At 39.2% G+C, this 21110-nt stretch overlaps 1 protein-coding gene across 9 annotated transcripts in view; it reads left to right on the top strand.

Annotated features, from left to right (window-relative positions):
- The window catches only part of LOC143022808 (uncharacterized), a 113903-nt gene that overhangs the window by 78467 nt on the left and 14326 nt on the right, over positions 1-21110 (top strand). For 5 of the 9 annotated variants that reach the window (XR_012966131.1, XR_012966132.1, XR_012966133.1 and 2 more), the window contains 2 exons: positions 8287-8395; positions 9850-9873. Coding sequence is in view for 4 of the 9 variants with exons in the window: in XM_076181178.1 (XP_076037293.1) it covers positions 8287-8538 (252 nt within the window). In the remaining 5 variants the exon portion in view is untranslated. Of the gene's footprint in view, positions 1-8286; positions 8787-9849; positions 10656-21110 lie in introns of those variants that run through there. The other 4 variants (XM_076181181.1, XM_076181179.1, XM_076181180.1 and 1 more) reach the window with 4 other exon arrangements.

Genomic DNA, 21110 nt, shown 5'->3' with positions numbered 1-21110 from the left:
GGTAGTGGACCTTTTAATTTTTTCTCTACAAATCCCATTATGTCCGGTTCTTTTTCCTTCAGATACTCGTTCATTTCATTCAGTCCTGTTACTAATCCATCTATATTTGTGTAGGACACTCCTAACTTTCTGTTATTTCCATTGTATTCTCTGTTTCTTTTTTGTTTCTCTCTGTTATGGTCCATTTCCTCAATTTTATATTCACAACTCTCCAGTAGAATTCTTCTTTTTCTGACTCCATTTTGGTCTCGTTTTTTTCTTTAGCTTCTTTCCTTTTCATTTTTTCTTCCTCTCTTTCCTCTTTATTCATTTCTCTTTTTATCCATACCTTTTTATATTGTTCACTTGCTGCTAGCTTCCCTGTTTTTGCTAAGATATTCTCTGCTGTTGTTTGTGATCTGAATTTAATCTTAATTAGTCTGGTCTTATCTGTACCATATTTTCCGAGCGTAAACATCTCTTCGATTTGTTTCATTATTTCAGGTTCATCTTCCTGAACTAATTCTAGTAAACTGCTTACTTTTTCTTTTTCCTCACTGATTCTTGAAGTTCTATCTAGGTTATGTTTCTCTTCCATTCCTAATATAATTATACATTTCTTTTTATTGGCTAAGTCTCTTACTATATTCTCCTTCTGTCTCATCACTTTGATAACTAAGTCTTCAGATTGTTCTTTCATTTGCTGTTTAATTATATCAGTAAATGCAACTTTACTGTTTTCCTGGATTTTTCTCCAACCCTGTGCTTCTTTTGCTATGGCCTCTTTATTGTCTTTATTGTTCCTTTTTGATTCTTCATTCTCCTCTTTTACTTCTTTTAACTGTCTTTTTAATTCTTCTATTTCATTAGTTAAATTTTTGTTCGCCTTCTCTAGTTCTTCCAATCTTTCAACTCTGCGCAATGTTGGTTACGTTACCGAACCTGTCTTCCCAATGTTCGACCATCTTATCAAGTTTCTACTCTAGTCTTGTCAATCGGGGAGGTTGGTATCCCCCCCACCCTCATTAAATCCCTGGAAATTATTATCCTCACCTTCCATTGTGCTGCTCTTATCTATATTTCTAATCTTTACAATTTTGTTAATCCCATCACCAGAATCATTGGTCCTTCGTTTGTTTACAAGACGTCTGGCCTCTTGGGCCAAGTCCTGCCCTTCCTCATTTCCTTCCATTTCCGTCAGTAATCCCTCCCCTTCTCCTTTTTCCTCACTTTCCCACGACACCCTTCCCTCTAAATACAATAGGTACTTTGCATTGAGGTCCACGAATATTTCACTTTTTCTTCAGAACTCCAATCCTCGCCGTCCATCCGACAAAAGTGTGTGTGTGTGTGTGTGTGTGTGTGGTGTAACAATGATATGAGCTGTCTGTGAATTTCATGGAATATTAGTCATAGCTTTGTGTTTGGTTCGATATACTTAATTCTAGCAATTAATAGGACTGGGCAGTTGGTTTTTGGATAGTGAGTGTTATTGTTGTGTTGTTGCAGAAAACGTAGTTCATTGTTATAGAAGTGTTTTTCGTGGTGATTACTCTCACGTACTAATTTTGAATTTTCCCATCAACTTACTGTTTCATTATTTTGTTTTCCCATTATACCGTCTATTTCTACTTGAATATATTTATGCTACTATTACACTTTATACATATACTGAATTATATATTATTGTATATATATTATAGTACGTATATATATATATATATATATATATATATATATATATATATATATATATATATATATATATATATACACCTCCAAAGTACTAAATTATAAATTTTTCCTTGACTCCACCACCACAATCTGGTAACATCTGGTAACATTGGACTCTGAGACACGCATGTGGCCAGTTGACGGAAAATGCTCAGCTTAGCTTGCCGTTCCCGCTAAATTGAGCTATTTCCGTAGATGCGCGTCTGGCCAGCTAGCGGAAAATGGTCAACTTAGTGGACCATTCTATTTGCAGTTCGCTAATTTGAGCTTCCGCTAAATTGAGATTCGTTAAATCGGGCTTCTACTGTATAAAGAAGGAATTAGTATGGACAATTTGAATCCTTCTATTGCTAAAAACAAACTAAACAGATTCATCCCGGAGGAAAACTGGGCTCCAGTGTCTAATAGGAAAAGACAATGGGCAGTTCTCTTGCCTCTACTAACTGGAAGGGAAACCAAAGTAACAGTTGAATCGGACAAACCATGGAAATTAAACATTTTCCCTTTGGAAGGAGGCAAGTTGTTGGCCATAGGACACATGGCTCCATGGTGCTTGGATTTGCTACACACAAAACATTTATAAGGCAGAGCAGCCTTTCACCCAGGGCATTCCAAAGAGCCATGTCCTTGATTCTAACATTGATTGCACAGTCCTAATTGAGCTTCTCTATCTCTTCTGTGTTCAAGAGAAATATAGGAAGAGCACTTTGAGTTTGCATGGTCAGAAGCAGGGCAAAATCTACATCTGAACATTGACTTCTTAACGGACTCTGGATTAACTGCAAGGGAATGGCTAACTCCCTTGCTAGAATCAACAGCAGGTTTTTTCAATGAATTTTCCTTGAAGGCAAGGGAGCTGCTAGTATCACATTGTCTGGGTTTGACATTAAGGTCATCAGAACCCATTTTAATTCAAACTAAAACTAGGGTAATTCGAATTAATCATCTGAGACAATTCTTTCAAGAAAAATTTGGGTAATTTATTCAAAATTAACTTGCTAATCAAAAAGAGGCCCTTGCTTCCAGCCTTAGTAAAGTCAACTCCAATCCCTTTAAGGTCTTGTAGTTGAGAATCTACAGACCTAATATAACCTAGGTCCTTCAATTTAGAGACCGCAGGTGCATTAATAATAGAATTTAACACCTTGTCTAAGATCTCTTCTTTATTAAAAAGCAAATCATCAAGAAGAAGGAACACAGTGTCATAATTAGAATCATCTATTGGTAAATTTTTCACTAAGTGAAAAGCATCCCCTCTGAGATACCCTTTTAAATAAATTGATTTCTGACTGTTAGTCAGGTTAGGAATGCCAGCAATGGCATTTTGAAAACCCTTTTTTAAAATTGAAGTAGGCAAAGGGATTGTGAGAATTGCTCTCAAAATGTTGAAGAACAATAGGAGGGGGGGAAGTTTTACCGAATCAATTTCATTGGCCTTGCTAGAACCACCAACCTTAGAAGTTTAGACTCCCTTTAATCCTTCTCTCTGTTCTTTGAAAGGAGATTATTCTAGGAGGATAGACAGGCAGTAAGCCCTGGAATTTTCCATATCCTCATCCTTTCTTTCTTCAGGGAGTAATAAGTAAATGTCATTGTCAAATATTTGAATTTCCATGAGGAAATTTTCAATTTGGGATCAAATGGAATCAAGGACAGAGAGTGATAAAGTATCAAGTTGAGAATTCTTCAGAGCTTTTAAGTCTTTTGTGATTAAGCATTTTTTGTGGGCTCTTTGCCTTCAGACTTTTTTTAAGTCCTCAGACTCAGGAAATAACTTTTCATTGTTTGCCATTTTGAAACAACCACCCAAACAAAGACTCGTCCCCAATTTAAGTGTGTATGACTGTTGTACTGAAAACTGTCTTATAGACCAACCAATAAGTCAGATCTTGGAGAAATTTCACCAAGAGATAATTTAAAGACATACATATACCAAGGCTTTTTCCCCCTTACAAGGGGGGGTAGCCAAAAAGGAAAAGGCATAAAATCATTTCCACCCATTCCATCCCTGAATACACTCCACACCCCTCCACCCTCCCTCTTATCTCAGCACCTCCTGGATGACAGGTCATCCCTGCACCTTGTCCACTGCCCTGGGTCAGAAGCAGTGTCACAAGACACAGCACATCCACAGCAAGGCCGCTTCATTAAATCGGCGACCCCCGCCTCTCCGTCCTCCCATTGCATAACGGAGAAGACGGGGAGAAATCCCTTCGAGCTGTGTCAAATTCTGCTCACACTTACTACCTCACCCCCTGCCCATTCCACCTCATGCAATCACAACATCAACCATATACAACCATTCTCCATTCACCCGTCTTCTGTCCTCTCCTGTCCTTCCTCAACAGACATTCCCCTCTTCCCCAAAGCCCCCTTCACCCCATCCATCCACCTCATCCTAGGACGTCCCCTCATGTTCACTCCCTCCATATCTGCCTTCCATACCTCTTTTACTAGTCTTTCTTCACTCATTCTTTCCATGTGTCCAAACCATCCTAATATTCTTTCATCAACCCTATTTCCAAACTCTCTTTCCACCCCCCCTCTTCTCCTCACCTCCTCATTTCTCACTCTAGCCTGGTGACCCCCATCATACTTCTCAGACACCTCATCTCAAACACATTCAAACTCCTTCTCTCTTCTTCTCTTATGTTCCATGTTTGTACCCCATACAGTGCTGTTGGCACAATTACTCCTTCATATAGTCTCCTCATAGCATCCATTCCCAAATGTCTATTCCTCATTACACTCTTTAATCCACCAAGGCATTTACTTGCTTCTCTCAATCTACATTCTACCTCCACCTTCACTCCACCTTTTCCTGCCACATTTGCACCCAAGTATCTAAAACTATCCACTTCCTCCAGTCGCTCTCCCTTAATGCTCACTTCCAGTCTACTGCTACTTTCACCCCTTGTACATCTCATCACCTTACTTTTACCCACATTTATCTTAACTTTCTTCTATCACATACTCTCCCAAACTCTGCCACCAACTTCCTCAATCCCTCCTCCGATCCTGCCACAAGCGCGGTGTCGTCCACAAACAACAGCTGGCTCACCTCCCACTTTTCTCCATTTTCTTTTACTATCTCCAATCCCTGACCCACTACCCTTGCATTTACCTCTCTCACTACCCCATCCATGTATAAGTTGAACAACCAGGGCGACATAACGCATCCTTGACCAAGTCCCACCTTTACCTCAAACCACTCACTCTCTCCATTTCTAATCCTGACACAAGCTCTACTACTCTCATAAAAACTCTTGACAGCTCCCAGAAGCTTTCCTCCTATCCCGTATATCTGCATAACCTCCCACAGTGCCTTTCTGTCTACCCTATCATAAGCCTTTTCCAGATCCATAAAAGCCCAAAAAACGTCCTTCCCCTTTCCTATAGCTTTCTCACATATCTGTCTTACCACAAAGATCTGATCTACACAACCTCTACCTGTCCTAAATCCACACTGTTTCTCACCAATTACTCCTTCAGTTCCTCTCCTAATCCTCTCAATCAAGATCCTCCCATAAGCCTTCCCAACTACACTTAAAAAGCTAATCCCTCTGAAACTACTACATTCACACTTGTCCCCTTTTATGAAAGTAAATGGAAAAGAACAGACAAAGCAAAGGAAACGAAGATTAGAAAGAATAGAGGCCACCAAATTCTATAGAACAATTCGATAAACCATGTAAAAAAAAATATGGGAATAATTTGTGCCCCCTTAGTGCCGGTTACCTTCCATCAAGGGGAAAGCAAGGTCCTCAAATGAGGAAATAACCAAAGTCCAAACAAACTCTCAAAATGAGAGAATATCAGGAAGCTGGCTTTTGTAACCACTTATCATACATACATATACCAAGGCTTTTTCCCCCTTACAAGGGGGTGTCCAAACCATCCTAATACTCTTTCATCAACGCTATCTCCCTGTCAACCACTTATCGTAACTTTAAATAATAAAGTGCTAGATTGTAGTTTACGACAAAGGGGGAATTAAATTAAAAGTTAAAATCGACTACAAAAAATTATTAACAAGTTAAATTCAAACATTGAGAAGATTAATCCAACCAATGTTTGTAAAGATTAATTTCATCAAGTTTGAGAAAGATAATTTCATGACATTTGAGAAGTTTTGACAATGTTTGAGAAGGTTAAACCTATGAAAATTGAGGTTTAATAAATACAAGAATATGTTTGAGAACTTACCGGTCACTGTTGTCTACCAGGTTGGTTTCTCAAATGGTGGTATCTTGAAATTTGAAGATCTTGGAAGCCTAAAAAAAACTCCAAAGATATAAGGTCCCTTGCCAAGAGGTTTCTAAGTTAGAGGTCCGTCTGGAACCAGAGCTCTGGGAGGTCTGTCTCGCCATTAGTGCGGACTGTATTCGGAGGGACTCTTACGAGTTTGAAACGAGCTCAAAAGGCCATGGGTTAATATTCACTTTAAGTAATTTCTTAGTTAATCCCTGATTTATCAAACCAAAATTTATTACATAGATTTAACAAATAAATAAAGAGGAGGGGAGTTAAATTGTATCTTATTTAAAGTTACGATAGGCATGGTTCAAAGTTTCAGGACAGGCTCGGCTCTTGAATCGAAAGAAATAAACACTTTGAGGGAAAGTTTCCCGAACAAAGGTAAGCACTAAAGATTCCCAATAACAATTACCACACTCTAATTACTACCCTTATTTTTCTACCAGTCAGGAAGTCCTCCATCCACTCCAATAATTTTCCTCCGATGCCACCTTCTGATTCTATTTTTCTTATTAATTTCTTGTGTGGTACCTTATTAAATGCTTTTTGTAGGTGATAGGCACAGTCTGCCCATTCATCCGTCTCTTGTATTATTTCTATTAGTCTAGAATAGAAGCAGATAAGGTTTGCTGTACATGATCTTCCTTGTTTAAATCCAAATTGATTTGGATTGAGTATAGTTTTTTCTTCCAGATGTTTGACCCATCTACTTTTCATAACTTTTTCACATATTTTTGACCAGTCTGTAGTTAGTTGGATTTTCCTTGTTTCCTCCTTTATATATTGTTACAATATTTGCATATTTCCAGTCTTGTGGTACCTTTCCTTCTTTGGGCAAGCATTTGATTATGTTGTATATTTCATCTGTTAACTCCTCTATGCATTCTTTCAGTATCCAATATGCAATATCATCCAGACCATGCAATTTTCTGACATAAAGGTTTTTTATTTGGTGGCTGATTTCTTTCTGTGTTACAGTTATTTCTTTCATTGGGAAGGATTTCTGTCTCTCTATTCCCTCACAGTTAGGTGAGTTCTCAATTTACCTAGTATTTACATAGCTGTATTTACCTAGTTGTATTTTGCGGGAAGGGGAGCTATGCTCGTAGTGTCCCATCTTTGTATCTTGCAGTGTCTAGTTTGCTCTTAAACTCATGAATGGTTTTTGTGCACACTATTTCATTGTCCAGCTTGTTCCAAGTGTCCACCACTCCATGTGGAAAACTTTTTCTTCAGATTTCTTCTGTAGCTATGTTTTTTTATTTTCTTTCCATGTCCTCTTGTGCTTCTCATGTCCCAGATTAACAAGTCCTCTCTATCGAGTATTTCTGTGCCCTTCATGATTCTGTAGATGGTCAGTAGGTCACCTCTCTTTCTTCTTTGCTCCAGAGTTGGTAACACCAGTTTAGCCAATCTCTCCTCATATGACAAGTTTGCAAGTGCAGGTGCCATTTTTGTGGCTGCTCTCTGGATTCTTTCTATTTTCTTTATATTCTTTTTGGTACTGGGTGACCACAATGTCGCTGCATATTCTAGTCTAGGCCTTATCAATGTGACCAATATTTTTTTAATCATTTCTTTGTCCAGATACGTAAATGCCACTTTTATTGATCTTAGCAAGTTGTGGGATTCTACGACAATTTTGTTTATCTTTTTATCATAGGACAAGTTGTTTGATGTAATTACACCCAACTCTTTTTCGGATCTCTCCTTCTTTACCTCCTTGGTTCCAATTTTATATTGTCCTGATATTCTATTTTTGCTTTTTCCAAACTCCATTATGCTACACTTGTTAATAAAGACCACTTTCCATTTCTGACTCCAGTTCCATACCTTATTCAGGTCTTCCTGCAGTGATTCGCAATACTTTTCAGTTTTTACTTACCTTAACAGTTTGGCATCATCTGCAAAGAAGCTCTTGTAACCTTTCACATCATCATTCATCTCATTCACATAAATAGCAAACATTAAGTGAATATTTTTCTCTGAGTACTACTCTCATCTTTCTACCAATCAGGAAGTCCTCCATCCATTTTAGTAGGTTCCCTTGTATCCCCCCTATATGTTCCAATTTGAAATGATTGCTCATAATTTCTGCCATATCTTGTTCTTCTGTATATTCATAATTTCCCTGGCACAGCTTTTCTATTTCTTGTTTGTTATTTAGTTTACCATTCACATATCTGTAAAATAGTTGAGGTTGTTCTTTGCATTTTTCTATTATTTCTTTTTCATAGTTTCTCTTTTCATCTCTGCATGTGTGTGTATTGCCATTAAGCAGTATGTTAGGTATGTGACAAACAAGAAATATTGCAGGTGACAGCAGCAAGGGATAGCAGTACTAGTACCCCTGTTCTACAGCCAGGCTCCAGCAGTGACCCTGTTCTGCAGCAAGGTGCCAGCAGTGACCCTGTTCTGCAGCTAGGTAGGTGCCAGTTATGCTTCACTCTAGCCATACTCATCCCCATCATATGTAGGTTATCTTGTTGTTTGTATTATTCCAGTATCACACAAACACTTTTCTCACTTCTTTTGTTTTTGCATTTCAAAGATCTATTTTTTCTATGAAATGGTTATGTTAGGTTTAAGTTAGGATATATTAGATGAGTCAGCCCTGTATTTTGCCTACTGCCCTGGTTCAGAAGCAATATAACAAGACACAGTACCGTATTTTTCGGTGTATGACCCGCGGCTTTTTGCCTCAGAAAGGGGCCAAAAATCGGGGGTGCGGGTGATATAAAGGTGTGGGTCATCTGTGGATTCTGGTTAGAAATTGCCCTCTTACGCAATAAAAAAAAAAAAAAAAAAAAAAAAAATTGAACGATTATTTTAGTTTAGTTGGGTGCCCTCTCGGATCGGGGATTTGCGGGAGGACCGACCGGGTTCGTGGAATGAAAGTTGATCAATGTCATAATACAGCGCGCACGATCAAGACAAACGACAAAGAGAAGGTAGGATTTGTCAGTATCTTACCCACTTTACATGTTCTTGTTATTAATAAAGGCATTGTCACAAATAAAACAGGCTTAACTAAACAGCATGAACATACAGTACAAGACTGACTGGTACCAACACCAACATCGTGTGCCGCGATCAAACAAAAACAAGCGGGCAGCCATTTTCGCAGTTACAAATTACAAATTGTACCTGATTCCTTAATGCTAAATTTGTGCATTACATGTGCATAATGGGTCGTTCAAGCATGGAGAAAAATTAAAGAATCGACTATTCAGAACGATTTCTGTAAATCAGAATTGTGCCATCCTGCAATGTTCGATGCATGCTACAACTCGGAAAAGGAATCGGACAAATCCGAAATCGAAATGGAAACGGATGAGGTCACTGCATCAGAATTGGCCAATTTATACCACAACCTCTTCCATGACGAAACAGAGGATGAGGAATTCGATGGCTTCGTGAGCGATGATAGGCCTTCATAAACATTATTGACTCTGTCGTCTGTGATCACTGATTGTGCTTTTTTTCTAATAACGATGTGCTCCATTGACTCTGTTCATAACAGTTCAGTAATGTGCTCTATTATTGTTCTATTCTATTGATGAAACAGAAAATTTAGAAAAAGCCTCAGCTTTGAAATTACTTTGATCACCACGTCAACGGCCGGCCGTAACAACAACCGCCGTGAGCTGTGCCTGGGGCCACCCATGCATGGGTAGTATACATCGTCGGATCTACAGTGCCGTGCATGCCATATGACTGCGGGTCATACAGCGGTGTGGGTCTTGTGTGGATTTTCACTAAGGTGTAAGGGGGTGCGGGTCATATAACGGTGCGGGCTATAGTCTGAAAAATCTCTGCATGTGTGTGTATTGCCATTAAGCAGTATGTTAGGTATGTGACAAACAAGAAATATTGCAGGTGACAGCAGCAAGGGATAACAGTACCAGTACCCCTGTTCTGCAGCCAGTCTCCAGCAGTGACCCTGTTCTGCAGCAAGGTGCCAACAGTGACCCTGTTCTGCAGCCAGGTGCCAGTTATGCTTCACTCTAGCCATACTCTCCCCATCATATGTAGGTTATCTTGTTGTTTGTATTATTCCAGTATCACACAAACACTTTTCTCACTTCTTTTGTTTTTGCATTTCAAAGATCTATTTTTTCTATGAAATGGTTATGTTAGGTTTAAGTTAGGATATATTAGATGAGTCAGCCCTGTATTTTGCCTACTGCCCTGGTTCAGAAGCAATGTAACAAGACACAGTACATCTACAGCAAGGCCATTCCAGTTAGCAACCTCCCCTCTTTGTCACCTCATGCGGAAAAAAGAGAAGACGGAGAAATTCCTCTGGGCTGCATCAAAACATCATTCACACTTAACAACTCCATCCCTCTATCCCCCACCTGCTCCCATCCTTGCATCATGGTGTATGCATGTAATAGTTATGTCAACTGTATAAGAAGAAATGTTCATTTCTGAGGTGTTGGGTGTAGGTATATTGTATATGTAAAGATTAAAGAATGTGGGAGATAGAACTGATCCCTGTGGTACTGTTCCTAAAGTTTCTGGTGTGCAATGATTGGACATTATATGACATGTAGACATTTCTACACAGCCATTCTCCACTCACCCCTATCTCCTGCCTTCTCCCTTCCTTGCCCAGCAGACATTCCCACATTGCTCACTACCTCTTTCACCCCAAATATCCATCTCATCCTTAAGTTCACTCCAGCCACCTCTGCCTAACACATCTCTTTTTATTTATATATCTTCACTCATTCTTTCCCTATATCCAAACCATCCCAGTACTCTTTCATCAGCCTTATCTGCCATCTTCTTTTCTGTTCCTGCACCCCTCCTCAGCTTGTTTCTCACTCCAACCAATGTTGTAACTCCTACCATACTTTTTAGACATTTCATCTCACATTTAAACTTTCCCTCTCTGCCTTAAATTCCAGGACTCTGCCCCAGACAGTGCCATTGGCACAATCACCACTTCATATAATCTCCTCTGCATCCATTCCCAGGTGCCTATTTCTCATGACACTTTTTAATCCCCCAAGGGATTATCTCCACCTCCACTTCCCCCAATCCTACCACATGTGACCCCAACTACCTCCAGCCACTCTCCTTTAAGACTTACTTCCAACTTACTGCCATCCTGTCTCCTTGTACATCTCATCACTTTACTTTTACCCATATTTACCTTCAAATTTTCTCCTATTGCATACTCCATCACTAACAATCTTAATCCCCCTCTCACCAAACCACAAGTGCAGTGTCCTCAAAGAGCAACTGACTCACCTCTCAATTTTCTCCATTTTTTTAACCACCTCCAGTCCCCTGCCCATTACCCTCGCATTTACCTTCTGCACCATCCCATTCATGTACACATTTAACAGCCATACCAACATGACGCATCCCTGTCGCAGTCCCACCTTTACCTCTAACCACTAACTCTTTCCATTTCAAAGGATTACAAAGGCAAAGCATGCCGACAGGAGACCTTTTGATCCATATCTAGGTCGGATGCAAAAAAAAAATCATATTAATAATAAATTAAAACTATAACAATGTAAATAACCATTAAAATACATAAATAAATGCATTGGTATAGTTGAATAATAAACAAACAGGTAAATAGTAAATGATAATAAATTGACATATAACTAATAATAAATGAAAATCAGACAGACAAATTATAACAAAACAAAAACAAATAATATAACATAAATTATAATAATTATAGCATCTTACTTAGGTATTTATCTAAATGATTCTTAAAGCTTCGAACTGAACTACATTGCACTACCTGTGCAGGAAGTTTATTCCATTCATTAACTACACGGTTGACAAAGTTGTTTCTACCTACTTCCAAATTGAATCTATTTCCGGACAGTTTGAGACCATTGTTTCTTGTCTGATTCTCATTCAATGTGAAAATTTGGTCACTTTTGATGTTGTCAATTCCCTTTAAAATCTTAAAGACCTGTATCAAGTCACCTCTGAGTCTACGCTTTTTTAGGGAAAACAGATTCATGTGCTTAAGTCGATTTTCGTATGATTTATTTTTGATATTTGGAATCAGTTTTGTGGCTCGCCGTTGTACTTTTTCAGTCTGTCAATGTCTTTAATGAGATTCGGTGACCATACGGAAACAGCATATTCCAAATGTGGACGAACTAACGATTTATATAGCTTGTTAATGAGTGATGGACTTTTGAAATCAAAAGATCGCGCAATCAATCCCAGAATCTTATTTGCTTTCTCAGAGGCTGAAATACACTGCTTGGATGATTTGAGGTCGTTACTGATAATTACGCCGAGATCTTTTTCACTATCCACTTTTGTTAACGAATTTCCAAATAACTTGTAATCGTACTTGCTGTTATTTTTACCTATGTGCATTACCTTGCATTTACTTGTGTTAAATTTCATTAGCCACTTTTCAGACCATTGCTGTAATTTATCTAAATCTTCTTGAATATCTAATTGGTTTGAGTGATCATTTGCCACTCCGCACAGTTTTGTATCATCAGCAAATTTGGAAACAGTAGATTTTAGTCCATGGTCTATATCATTTATATATACTATGAATAGAAGTGGCCCAAGAACGGAACCCTGAGGAACTCCACTTGCAACACTTTTCCATCCAGAAGTTTTTCCATTTAAAACAACTCTCTGTTTTCGACCTTTCAACCAATTACTAGTCCAACCTAATAGGCTACCACTTATTCCATGCAAAGCTAATTTAGTAAGTAGTCTTTCGTGTGGGACGGTATCAAAAGCTTTTGCAAAGTCTAGATATATTAAATCTATATTGTTTCTTTTGTCATAATTCGAGACAACTGTGTTGTAGAATTCGAGTAAGTTAGTCACGCAAGAACGTTTCCGTCTGAAACCATGTTGGCTATCATTTATCAAACGGTTACTTTCTAAATGATATTCGATAGCATCTCTGATGATAGTTTCCATTATTTTTCCTACGATCGAAGTCAAACTAATAGGCCTATAGTTATTTGGTTTCTTTTTGTCACCTTTTTTGAATATGGGAGTAACGTTAGCTAGCTTCCATTCTCTTGGGACATCTCCGGATATGATGGATTTCTTGAAAATAATTTCTAATGGAACAACAATCTCATTTTTCATTTCCTTTAAGATTCTTGGATGCCAACCGTCAGGCCCTGGTGTTTTATTAACTTTGAGTTTGTCTATACACCTTTTAATTGTTTCTTTTGTTATATTTACCGTAGTGAGTAAGTTTACCCCAGACTTTTCACAGGTTTCAGTTTGGAATTCACTTTGAGGTGTTTCGTTTACGAATACCGAGCTAAAATAATTGTTTAAGAGATTACACATTCCTTCATTTGAATATTCAAGTTGACCGTCAGCAGATAATAGTGGACCAATGTGATTCCTAACAACCTTTTTATCTCTAATGTAACTATAGAATTCTTTGGGATTCTCTTTGGATTTCTCAGCGATGTTCATTTCGTATTGTCGTTTTCTTTTTCTTATTGTCTTTTTTAAATCTCTCTGTATTGATACATAACTTTCATAGTCATTAGATGCACCCGAGCACTTATATTTCTTATAAGCCTGTCTCTTTTTAGCAATACTTTTTTCAGTTTCTTTGTCGAGCCACTTTGGGCGAGCCTGATTTGGGGGACGTCTGTCCTTAAAAGGAATGTAAGTTTGAATCATCTTAGTGAGCGTATTTTGAAATATTTCCCACATCTGATCTACAGGCCTTTCGTTTAATTTTTCCTCCCAATCTGTAAGCTGAAGCTCCTGATGTAGTTCTATGAACTGAGCTTTACTGAAATCGGGCATTTTAGAAGCACAAGTATCTATTCTAAAATTGTTTAGGAGTTTGAATCTGACTAAGTTGTGATCACTATTTGCAACAGATTCACCGACTTCTACATCAGTTGCCATGCTTTCGCGGCTAGTGATCAATAAATCGAGTAAGTTTCCATATCTTGTGGGCTCTTTTACATGCTGAATTAAGTAATTGTCACCAAGAAAATCAATCAAGCGACTACCTATATGGCCATGTTCAAGGGTCATCCAATCAATGTCAGTAAAATTGAAATCACCCATTATCAATAAATCCCGGTTGCAGAAACTAGACAGTTCTTGAAATAACAGTTTGTCGTCTGCTAATGATAATGTCTTTGGCCTATATATTACACCTATATTCATTTTTTGTCCATTTGTTTGGGTTAACTCAACCCACAAACTGTCATATGCATCCTGTTTCACTTTCTCTAAAACACAAGCATGAACATTGTTTTTAACGTACAATAGAACACCCCCACCTTTCTTGTGGTTTCTATCCTGATGAAAGTGTTTAAATCCCGCAATATTAAATTCAGCTTCGAACTCTGTACCATTTAACCATGTCTCCGTTATTCCTATCATATCGAGATTTTCGCTTTTGACATACGCCTGTATTTCTTGAAATTTGTTCCTAATACTACGAGCATTAAAGTACATAGTTTTAAGAAACTCCTGATTATTTCTTTTTGACACATTTTGAGTTTCAATATCATGTCTTATATTATCATTTTGTTTTTTATTTATGCCTTGCTCTATATTATTATTATTTGGTCCTTCATTGACATTCAATGCCTCATTAACATTTCTCCTATCAAAATTAACATTTCCCCCATCACGGACATCTGGTCGATTACGGTCATCCGATCTGTTTTGTACATTTTGTCCCCCTACGTCACCGTGATTCACGCCGGCCTCCCGTCGTTCAGTGACATTATGTCCGGCATCCTTTTCTAAAATTATATTTTGTCCTCCAGTGACATTATATCCTACCGTGATATTTTTTCCTCCACTATAATTACATCCCATCGTGATCTTTTGTCTTCCACTGTCATTACATCCTATCTTGATATTTTGGCCTTCATTGACATTCTGTCCGGTATCTCTTCCTAAAATTATATTTTGTTCTTCACTGACATTATATCCTACCGTGATATTTTCTCCTCCATTATCATTACATCCTATCGTGATATTTTGTTCTCCACTATCATTATTTCCCATCGTGATCTTTTGTCCTCCACTGTCATTACATCCCATTGTGACATTTTGTCCTAAGACATTACATCCTAATGTGTCATTTCGTCCTCTAGCGATATTACATCCTATCATGATATTTTGGCCTTCATTGACATTCTGTCCGGTATCCCTTCCTAAAATTACATTTTGGCCTTCAATGACATTATATCCTACCGTGATATTTTCTCCTCCATTATCATTACATCCTATCGTGATATTTTGTTCTTTATCATTACTTCCCATCGTGATCTTTTGTCCTCCACTGTCATTATATCCCATTGCGACATTTTGTCCTATGACAAAGGCTCTACAACTCTCACAGAATCTCTTGAATGCCCTTGACAGCTTCCTCCAATCCATATATGCAAAACCTCTCATAATGCCTCTCTATTCTGTCATAAACCTTTTTCTGATCCTTAAAGGCCCAGAAAAGATCCTTACATTTTGTTAAAGGTTTCTCATATATCTGCCTTACCACAAATATCTAATCCACGCAACCCCTACCTTTCCTAAACCCACACTGTTCCTCAACAATTACTCCCTATGTTCCTCTCCTAAACCTCTCAAAACCCTCTCAACTAGTGTAGTCTTCTCAACTACACTCAACTAGTGTAGTCTTCTCAACTACACTCGACAAAATGATTCCTCTGAAACTACTACTCACATTTGTCCCCTTTTCCCTTGTAAAGCAGATATATATAGGCACTCCTCCAGTCCTCTGGCACTCTACCCTCCCTTAGAGACACATTAAACAACCTCACTAGTGCATATGGGCCTGGCAGTGAGAAGAGTGTAGAAGAAAGTGAGGCCTTTTGGACAGAATTAAATGAGTGCATAGAGGATTTAGGGAGAAATGTCAATGTAATAGTACTGGGAGACCTTAATGCTAGGGTAGGAAATGATCCAATTGATGGAGTGGTTGGGAAATGTGGAGTTCCAGGAAAGAATCGTAGTGGAGAGTTGATGGTGGAAATGTGTCTAAAAAGAGAGTTGATGATAGCAAATACAGTATTTCGGAAGAAAGTCAAGCATAAGTACACATGGGAGAAGGTGGTGGATGGAAGAGTGGTAGATAGAGCGTTGATGGAATATGTAGTGGTAAATAGGACTATGATAGGAAGAGTTATGATGAACATGTGCTAAGGAGACAGGGTGGGGGAATATCAGATCATTTTTTGGTGGAAGGTAAGTTGAGAGTGGAGGATAGATGGAGAAAGAGGAAAGGGACCAAAGGTAGGGAGGTTCTTAGAGTGAACTCGTTAAAGGAAAAAGAGAAGGAGTACAAGAAGAAGCTGAGAGAGGAGTGGGAGGGAGTGAAGGATAGAGTAGAGCTAGGTGTGGAGGAGGAATGGGGATGGTTCAAGGAGGGAGTCATAAAGTGTGCAAGGATGGTGTGTGGAACAAGAAGGACAGGAGGAAATAGAAGAAAGGGTAGTGAATGGTGGGATGAGGAAACAAAGAAGGTTGTAGAAGAGAAGAAGCGAGCTTTCACAGATTGGTTACAAAATAGGGCGAGGGAGTCATATGAGAAGTACAAAGAAAAGAGAAGTAAAGCAAAAGGTAAAGGAGGCAAAGAGGAGAGCAGATGGGAAGTGGGGTAAGAGTATGACAGAAAATTCTGAAAGTAATAAAAAGATGTTTTGGAAAGAAATTAAGAGAGGAAAAGGAGGCGAATCAAGTAGAGAAGAAAAGGTAAAAGGTGCAGATGGAGAGATGATAATGGAAGAGAAGACAGTAAGGGGAAGATGGGCAGAATATTTTAGGGAGTTGCTAAATGTGAAGGAGGATAGGGAAGGAAAGATAGTTGCAGTGGGAAATGCTAAGAAAATGAGAGTGATAAGTGAGGAAAATGGAGGAGAAATAAGGAAGGATGAAGTGAAGGCAGTTGTTAAGATGATGAAAGCAGGTAAGGCACCTGGTGTGGATGGATGCCATGCAGAATGTCTAAAAAAAGGAGGTACAGTGATGGTGGACTGGTTGGTGAGGTTATTTAATGTTTGCTGGAGAAAGGGTAGAGTGCCGGAGAACTGAAGGAGTGCCTGAATAGTTCCACTTTACAAGGGAAAAGGGGACAAGTGTGAATGTAGTAGTTTCAGAGGGATTAGCTTGTTAAGTGTAGTTGGGAAGGCTTATGGGAGGATCTTGATTGAGAGGATTAGGAGAGGAACAGAGGGAGTAATTGGTGAGGAACAGTGTGGATATAGGACGGGTAGAGGTTGTGTAGATCAGATCTTTGTGGTAAGACAAATATGTGAGAAAGCTATAGGAAAGGGGAAGGATGTTTTTTGGGCATTTATGGATCTGGAAAAGGCTTACGATAGGGTAGACAGAAAGGCACTGTGGGAGGTTATGCAGATATATGGGATAGGAGGAAAGCTTCTAGGAGCTGTCAAGAGTTTTTATGAGAGTAGTAGAGCTTGTGTCAGAATTAGAAGTGGAGAGAGTGAGTGGTTCGAGGTAAAGGTGGGACTTGGTCAAGGATGCGTTATGTCGCCCTGGTTGTTCAACTTATACATGGATGGGGTAGTGCGAGAGGTAAATTCAAGGGTAGTGGGTCAGGGATTGGAGATGGTTAAAGAAAATGGAGAAAAGTGGGAGGTGAGCCAGCTGTTGTTTGCTGATGACATTGCACTTGTGGCAGCATCGGAGGAGGGACTGAGGAAGTTGGTGACAGAGTTTTGGAGAGTATGTGATAGAAGAAAGCTAAAGATAAATGTGGGTAAAAGTAAGGTGATGAGATGTACAAGGGGTGAAAGTGGCAGTAGACTGGAAGTGAGCATTAAGGGAGAGCGACTGGAGGAAGTGGATAGTTTTAGATACTTGGGTGCAAATGTGGCAGGAAAAGGTGGAGTGAAGGTGGAGGTAGAATGTAGATTGAGAGAAGCGAGTAAATGCCTTGGTGGATTGAAGAGTGTAATGAGAAATAGACATATGGGAATGGATGCTAAGAGGAGATTGTATTTACCTAGTTGTAATATACCTGGAAGGGAGCTATGCTCGTGATGACCCGTCTTTGTATCTCTCCGCATCATGTTTTATCTTAAAATCTTTTAAAATGTTTGCACATACTGTTTTGTTGTCTAATTTGTTCCATGTATTAATCACTCTGTGTGGGAAACTGTTCCTTTTCAAGTTTTTTCTATAACTCTTTTTTCAGTTTTTTTCGTGTCCTCTCGTTTTACCGTTGTCCCACACTTACAAGTCATTTCTGTCTAAAACTTCCATTCCTTTCATTATTCTATAGATAGTCAGCAAATCTCCTCTTTCTCTTCTTTGTTCCAGAGTTGGTAGGTTCAGTTAGTTTGGATAGTCTTTGCTCATATGTTAGTTCGGCGAGATTCAGTGCTAGTTTGGTTGTCGCTCTTTGTAATCTTTCTAGTTTCTTAATATTCTTTTTGGTACTGGGTGTCCATAGTGATGCTGGGTACTCAAGTATTGGTCTTATTAGTGTAGTTAGTATTTTCTTTATCATTTCTTCATCCATATAAGTAAATGCCACTTTGATTGACCTCAATAAATTTTAGGTTTCTCCGAATATTTTATTCATATGATTATCAGGTTTCATGTCCTTTCCAATCATCACTCCAAGATCTTTTTCAGAGTTTTCTTTTTTTCTTTTTTCTTCTCCAATTCTTTAATCTTTTGATATTCTGTTTTTACTCTTTCCAGATTCCATTATACTGCATTTTTTTATATTAAATTTCACTTCCCACTTTTGAGTCCAATTCCATATTGTGTCCAGATCTTGTTGCAATGAGTTGCAGTCCTCTTCTGTTTTTACCTTCTTAAGTAATTTTGCATCATCTGCAAAAAAAATTCATAGAGCACTCCATGCCTTCATTCATGTCATTGATGTATACGGTGAACATGATCGGGAGTGATTGTGCCAATAGCACTGTATGGGGCAGAAACATGGAACATAAGAGAGGAAGAGAGAAGGAGTTTGAATGTGTTTGAGATGAGGTGTCTGAGAAGTATGATGGGGGTTACTAGGCTAGATAGAGTGAGAAATGAGAAGGTGAGGAGAAGAGGGGGGTGGAAAGAGTTTGAAAATAGGGTTGATGAAAGAGCATTAGGATGGTTTGGACACATGGAAAGAATGAATGAAGAAAGACTAGTAAAAGAGGTATGGAAGGCAGATGTGGAGGGAGTGAACATGAGGGGACGTCTTAGGATGAGGTGGATGGATGGGGTGAAGGGTGCTTTGGGGAAGAGGGGAATGTCTGTTGAGGAAGGACGGGAGAGGATGGAAGACGGGTGAATGGAGAATGGTTGTATATGGATGATGTTGTGATAAATGAGGTGGAATGGGCGGGGGGATGGGGGATGAGGTAGTATGTGTGAGCAAAATTTGATGCAGCCCCTTCTCCTTTTATGCATTGGGGGGACGGAGAGGGGGGGTCGCCGATTTAATGAAGCGGCTTTGCTGTGGATGTGCTGTGTCTTGTGACACTGCTTCTGACCCAGGGCAGTGGACAAGGTGCAGGGATGACCCGTCATCCAGGAGGTGCTAAGATAAGAGGGAGGGTGGAGGGGTGTGGAGTGTATTCAGGGATGGAATGGGTGGGAGTGATTTTATGCCTTTTCCTTTTTGGCTACCCCCCTTGTAAGGGGGAAAAAGCCTTGGTATATGTATGTATCCGACCTAGATATGGACCAAAAGGTCTCCTGTCGGCATGCTCCGCCTTTGTAATCCTTTGTATGTATGTACTAGTGGAGGAGGAATGGGGATGGTACAAGGAGGGAGTTGCATGGCGTGCAAAAACTGTGTGTGGAACAAGGAGGATGGGAGGAAATAGAAGAAAGGGTAGTGAGTGGTGGGATGAGGATGCAAAGAAGGTTCTAGAAGAGAAGTGAGCTTTCACAGATTGGTTACAAAATAGGACAAGGGTATCATATGAGAGGTACAAAGAAAAGGAAAGAGAAGTAAAGCATGAGATAAAAGAGGCAAAGAGGAGAGCAGATGTGAAATGGGGTAAGAGTATGAGAGAAAATTTTGAAAGTAATAAAAAAATATTTTGGAAATAAAGAGAAAGAAGAGGTGAATCAAGTGAGAAAGGGTGAAGGGTGCAGATGGAGAGTATGGTGTAGGAGATTGCAGTAAGCAGAAGATTGGCAGAGTAGTTAAGGGAGTTACTAAATGTGAAGGAGGATGGGGAGAGAGGGGTGGTTGCAGTGGAAAGCACTAAGAAAATGAGTGATGAGTAAAGAAAATAGAGGAGAAATGGGGAGGGATGGGGTGTGGGTGGTTGTTTACCTAGCTGTATTATATGGAAAGGGAGCTATACCCGTAGTGACCTGCCATTGTATCTTTCAGCATCAAATTTGTTTTTAAATTCTTGAATAGTATTTGCACACACTGCCTTATCTAATTTATTCCAGATATCCACCACTCTGTGTGGGAAGCTATTCTTTTTCAGATATTATCCATAACTATCCTTTTTGAGTTTCTTTTCATGTCCTTTTGTTTTTCTCTTGTCCCACTTTAATAAATCAAAAGGACTTCCATTCCTCTCATGATTCTATAAATAGTTGCTACAGTAGATATCCTCTTTCTCTTCTTTGTTCCAGAGTTGGTAGTCCCAATTTGGACAATCTTTGATCATATGTCAATTTGGAGAGTATTGGTGCCATCTTTGTCGATGCTCCGGGGTATTGGCTGCATGTTATTGTGGCAAAGTAGCATGCAGTTGATACTTTAGGGTCTATATGGGGCGCCCCTACTGACCAGAGCCACACATCAATTTGTCTGTGTTAGAGGAAGTCTCTATTCATAGGAAAATGATGACACTTATTATACTGCGACTGTCCCTCCATTAGGCTGTCCCCCCCACCCTTTGTTACTGTCCTATACCATTTCTCTGAATATTCATTTCCTTTTTTTCACCTACCCTGTGGTGGGGAAAAAGAATGCTGCCACCAAGTCTTCACACTTGAGTTGTATGAGGAGACAAAAATGGGATGGGGATAGGACTAGGAATCCTGCTATCTGTAGCCCCAAAGGGGACATCCCTAGAAAAAAGTAAAGGCATAAGAGGGTCTAGGAGTTTTCTAACCAGTGCCCTAAGGTTATAATGTGCGTGAATGTGGTACAAATGAGAGTACAA

This window comes from Oratosquilla oratoria, unplaced genomic scaffold, assembly GCF_046742065.1.
Source record: "Oratosquilla oratoria isolate Oo_2021 unplaced genomic scaffold, ASM4674206v1 SCAFFOLD185, whole genome shotgun sequence".
Classification (NCBI taxonomy): domain Eukaryota; kingdom Metazoa; phylum Arthropoda; class Malacostraca; order Stomatopoda; family Squillidae; genus Oratosquilla; species Oratosquilla oratoria.
Note: the sequence above shows the minus strand (reverse complement) of the source record. Positions and strands in the feature narration are given on the sequence as shown.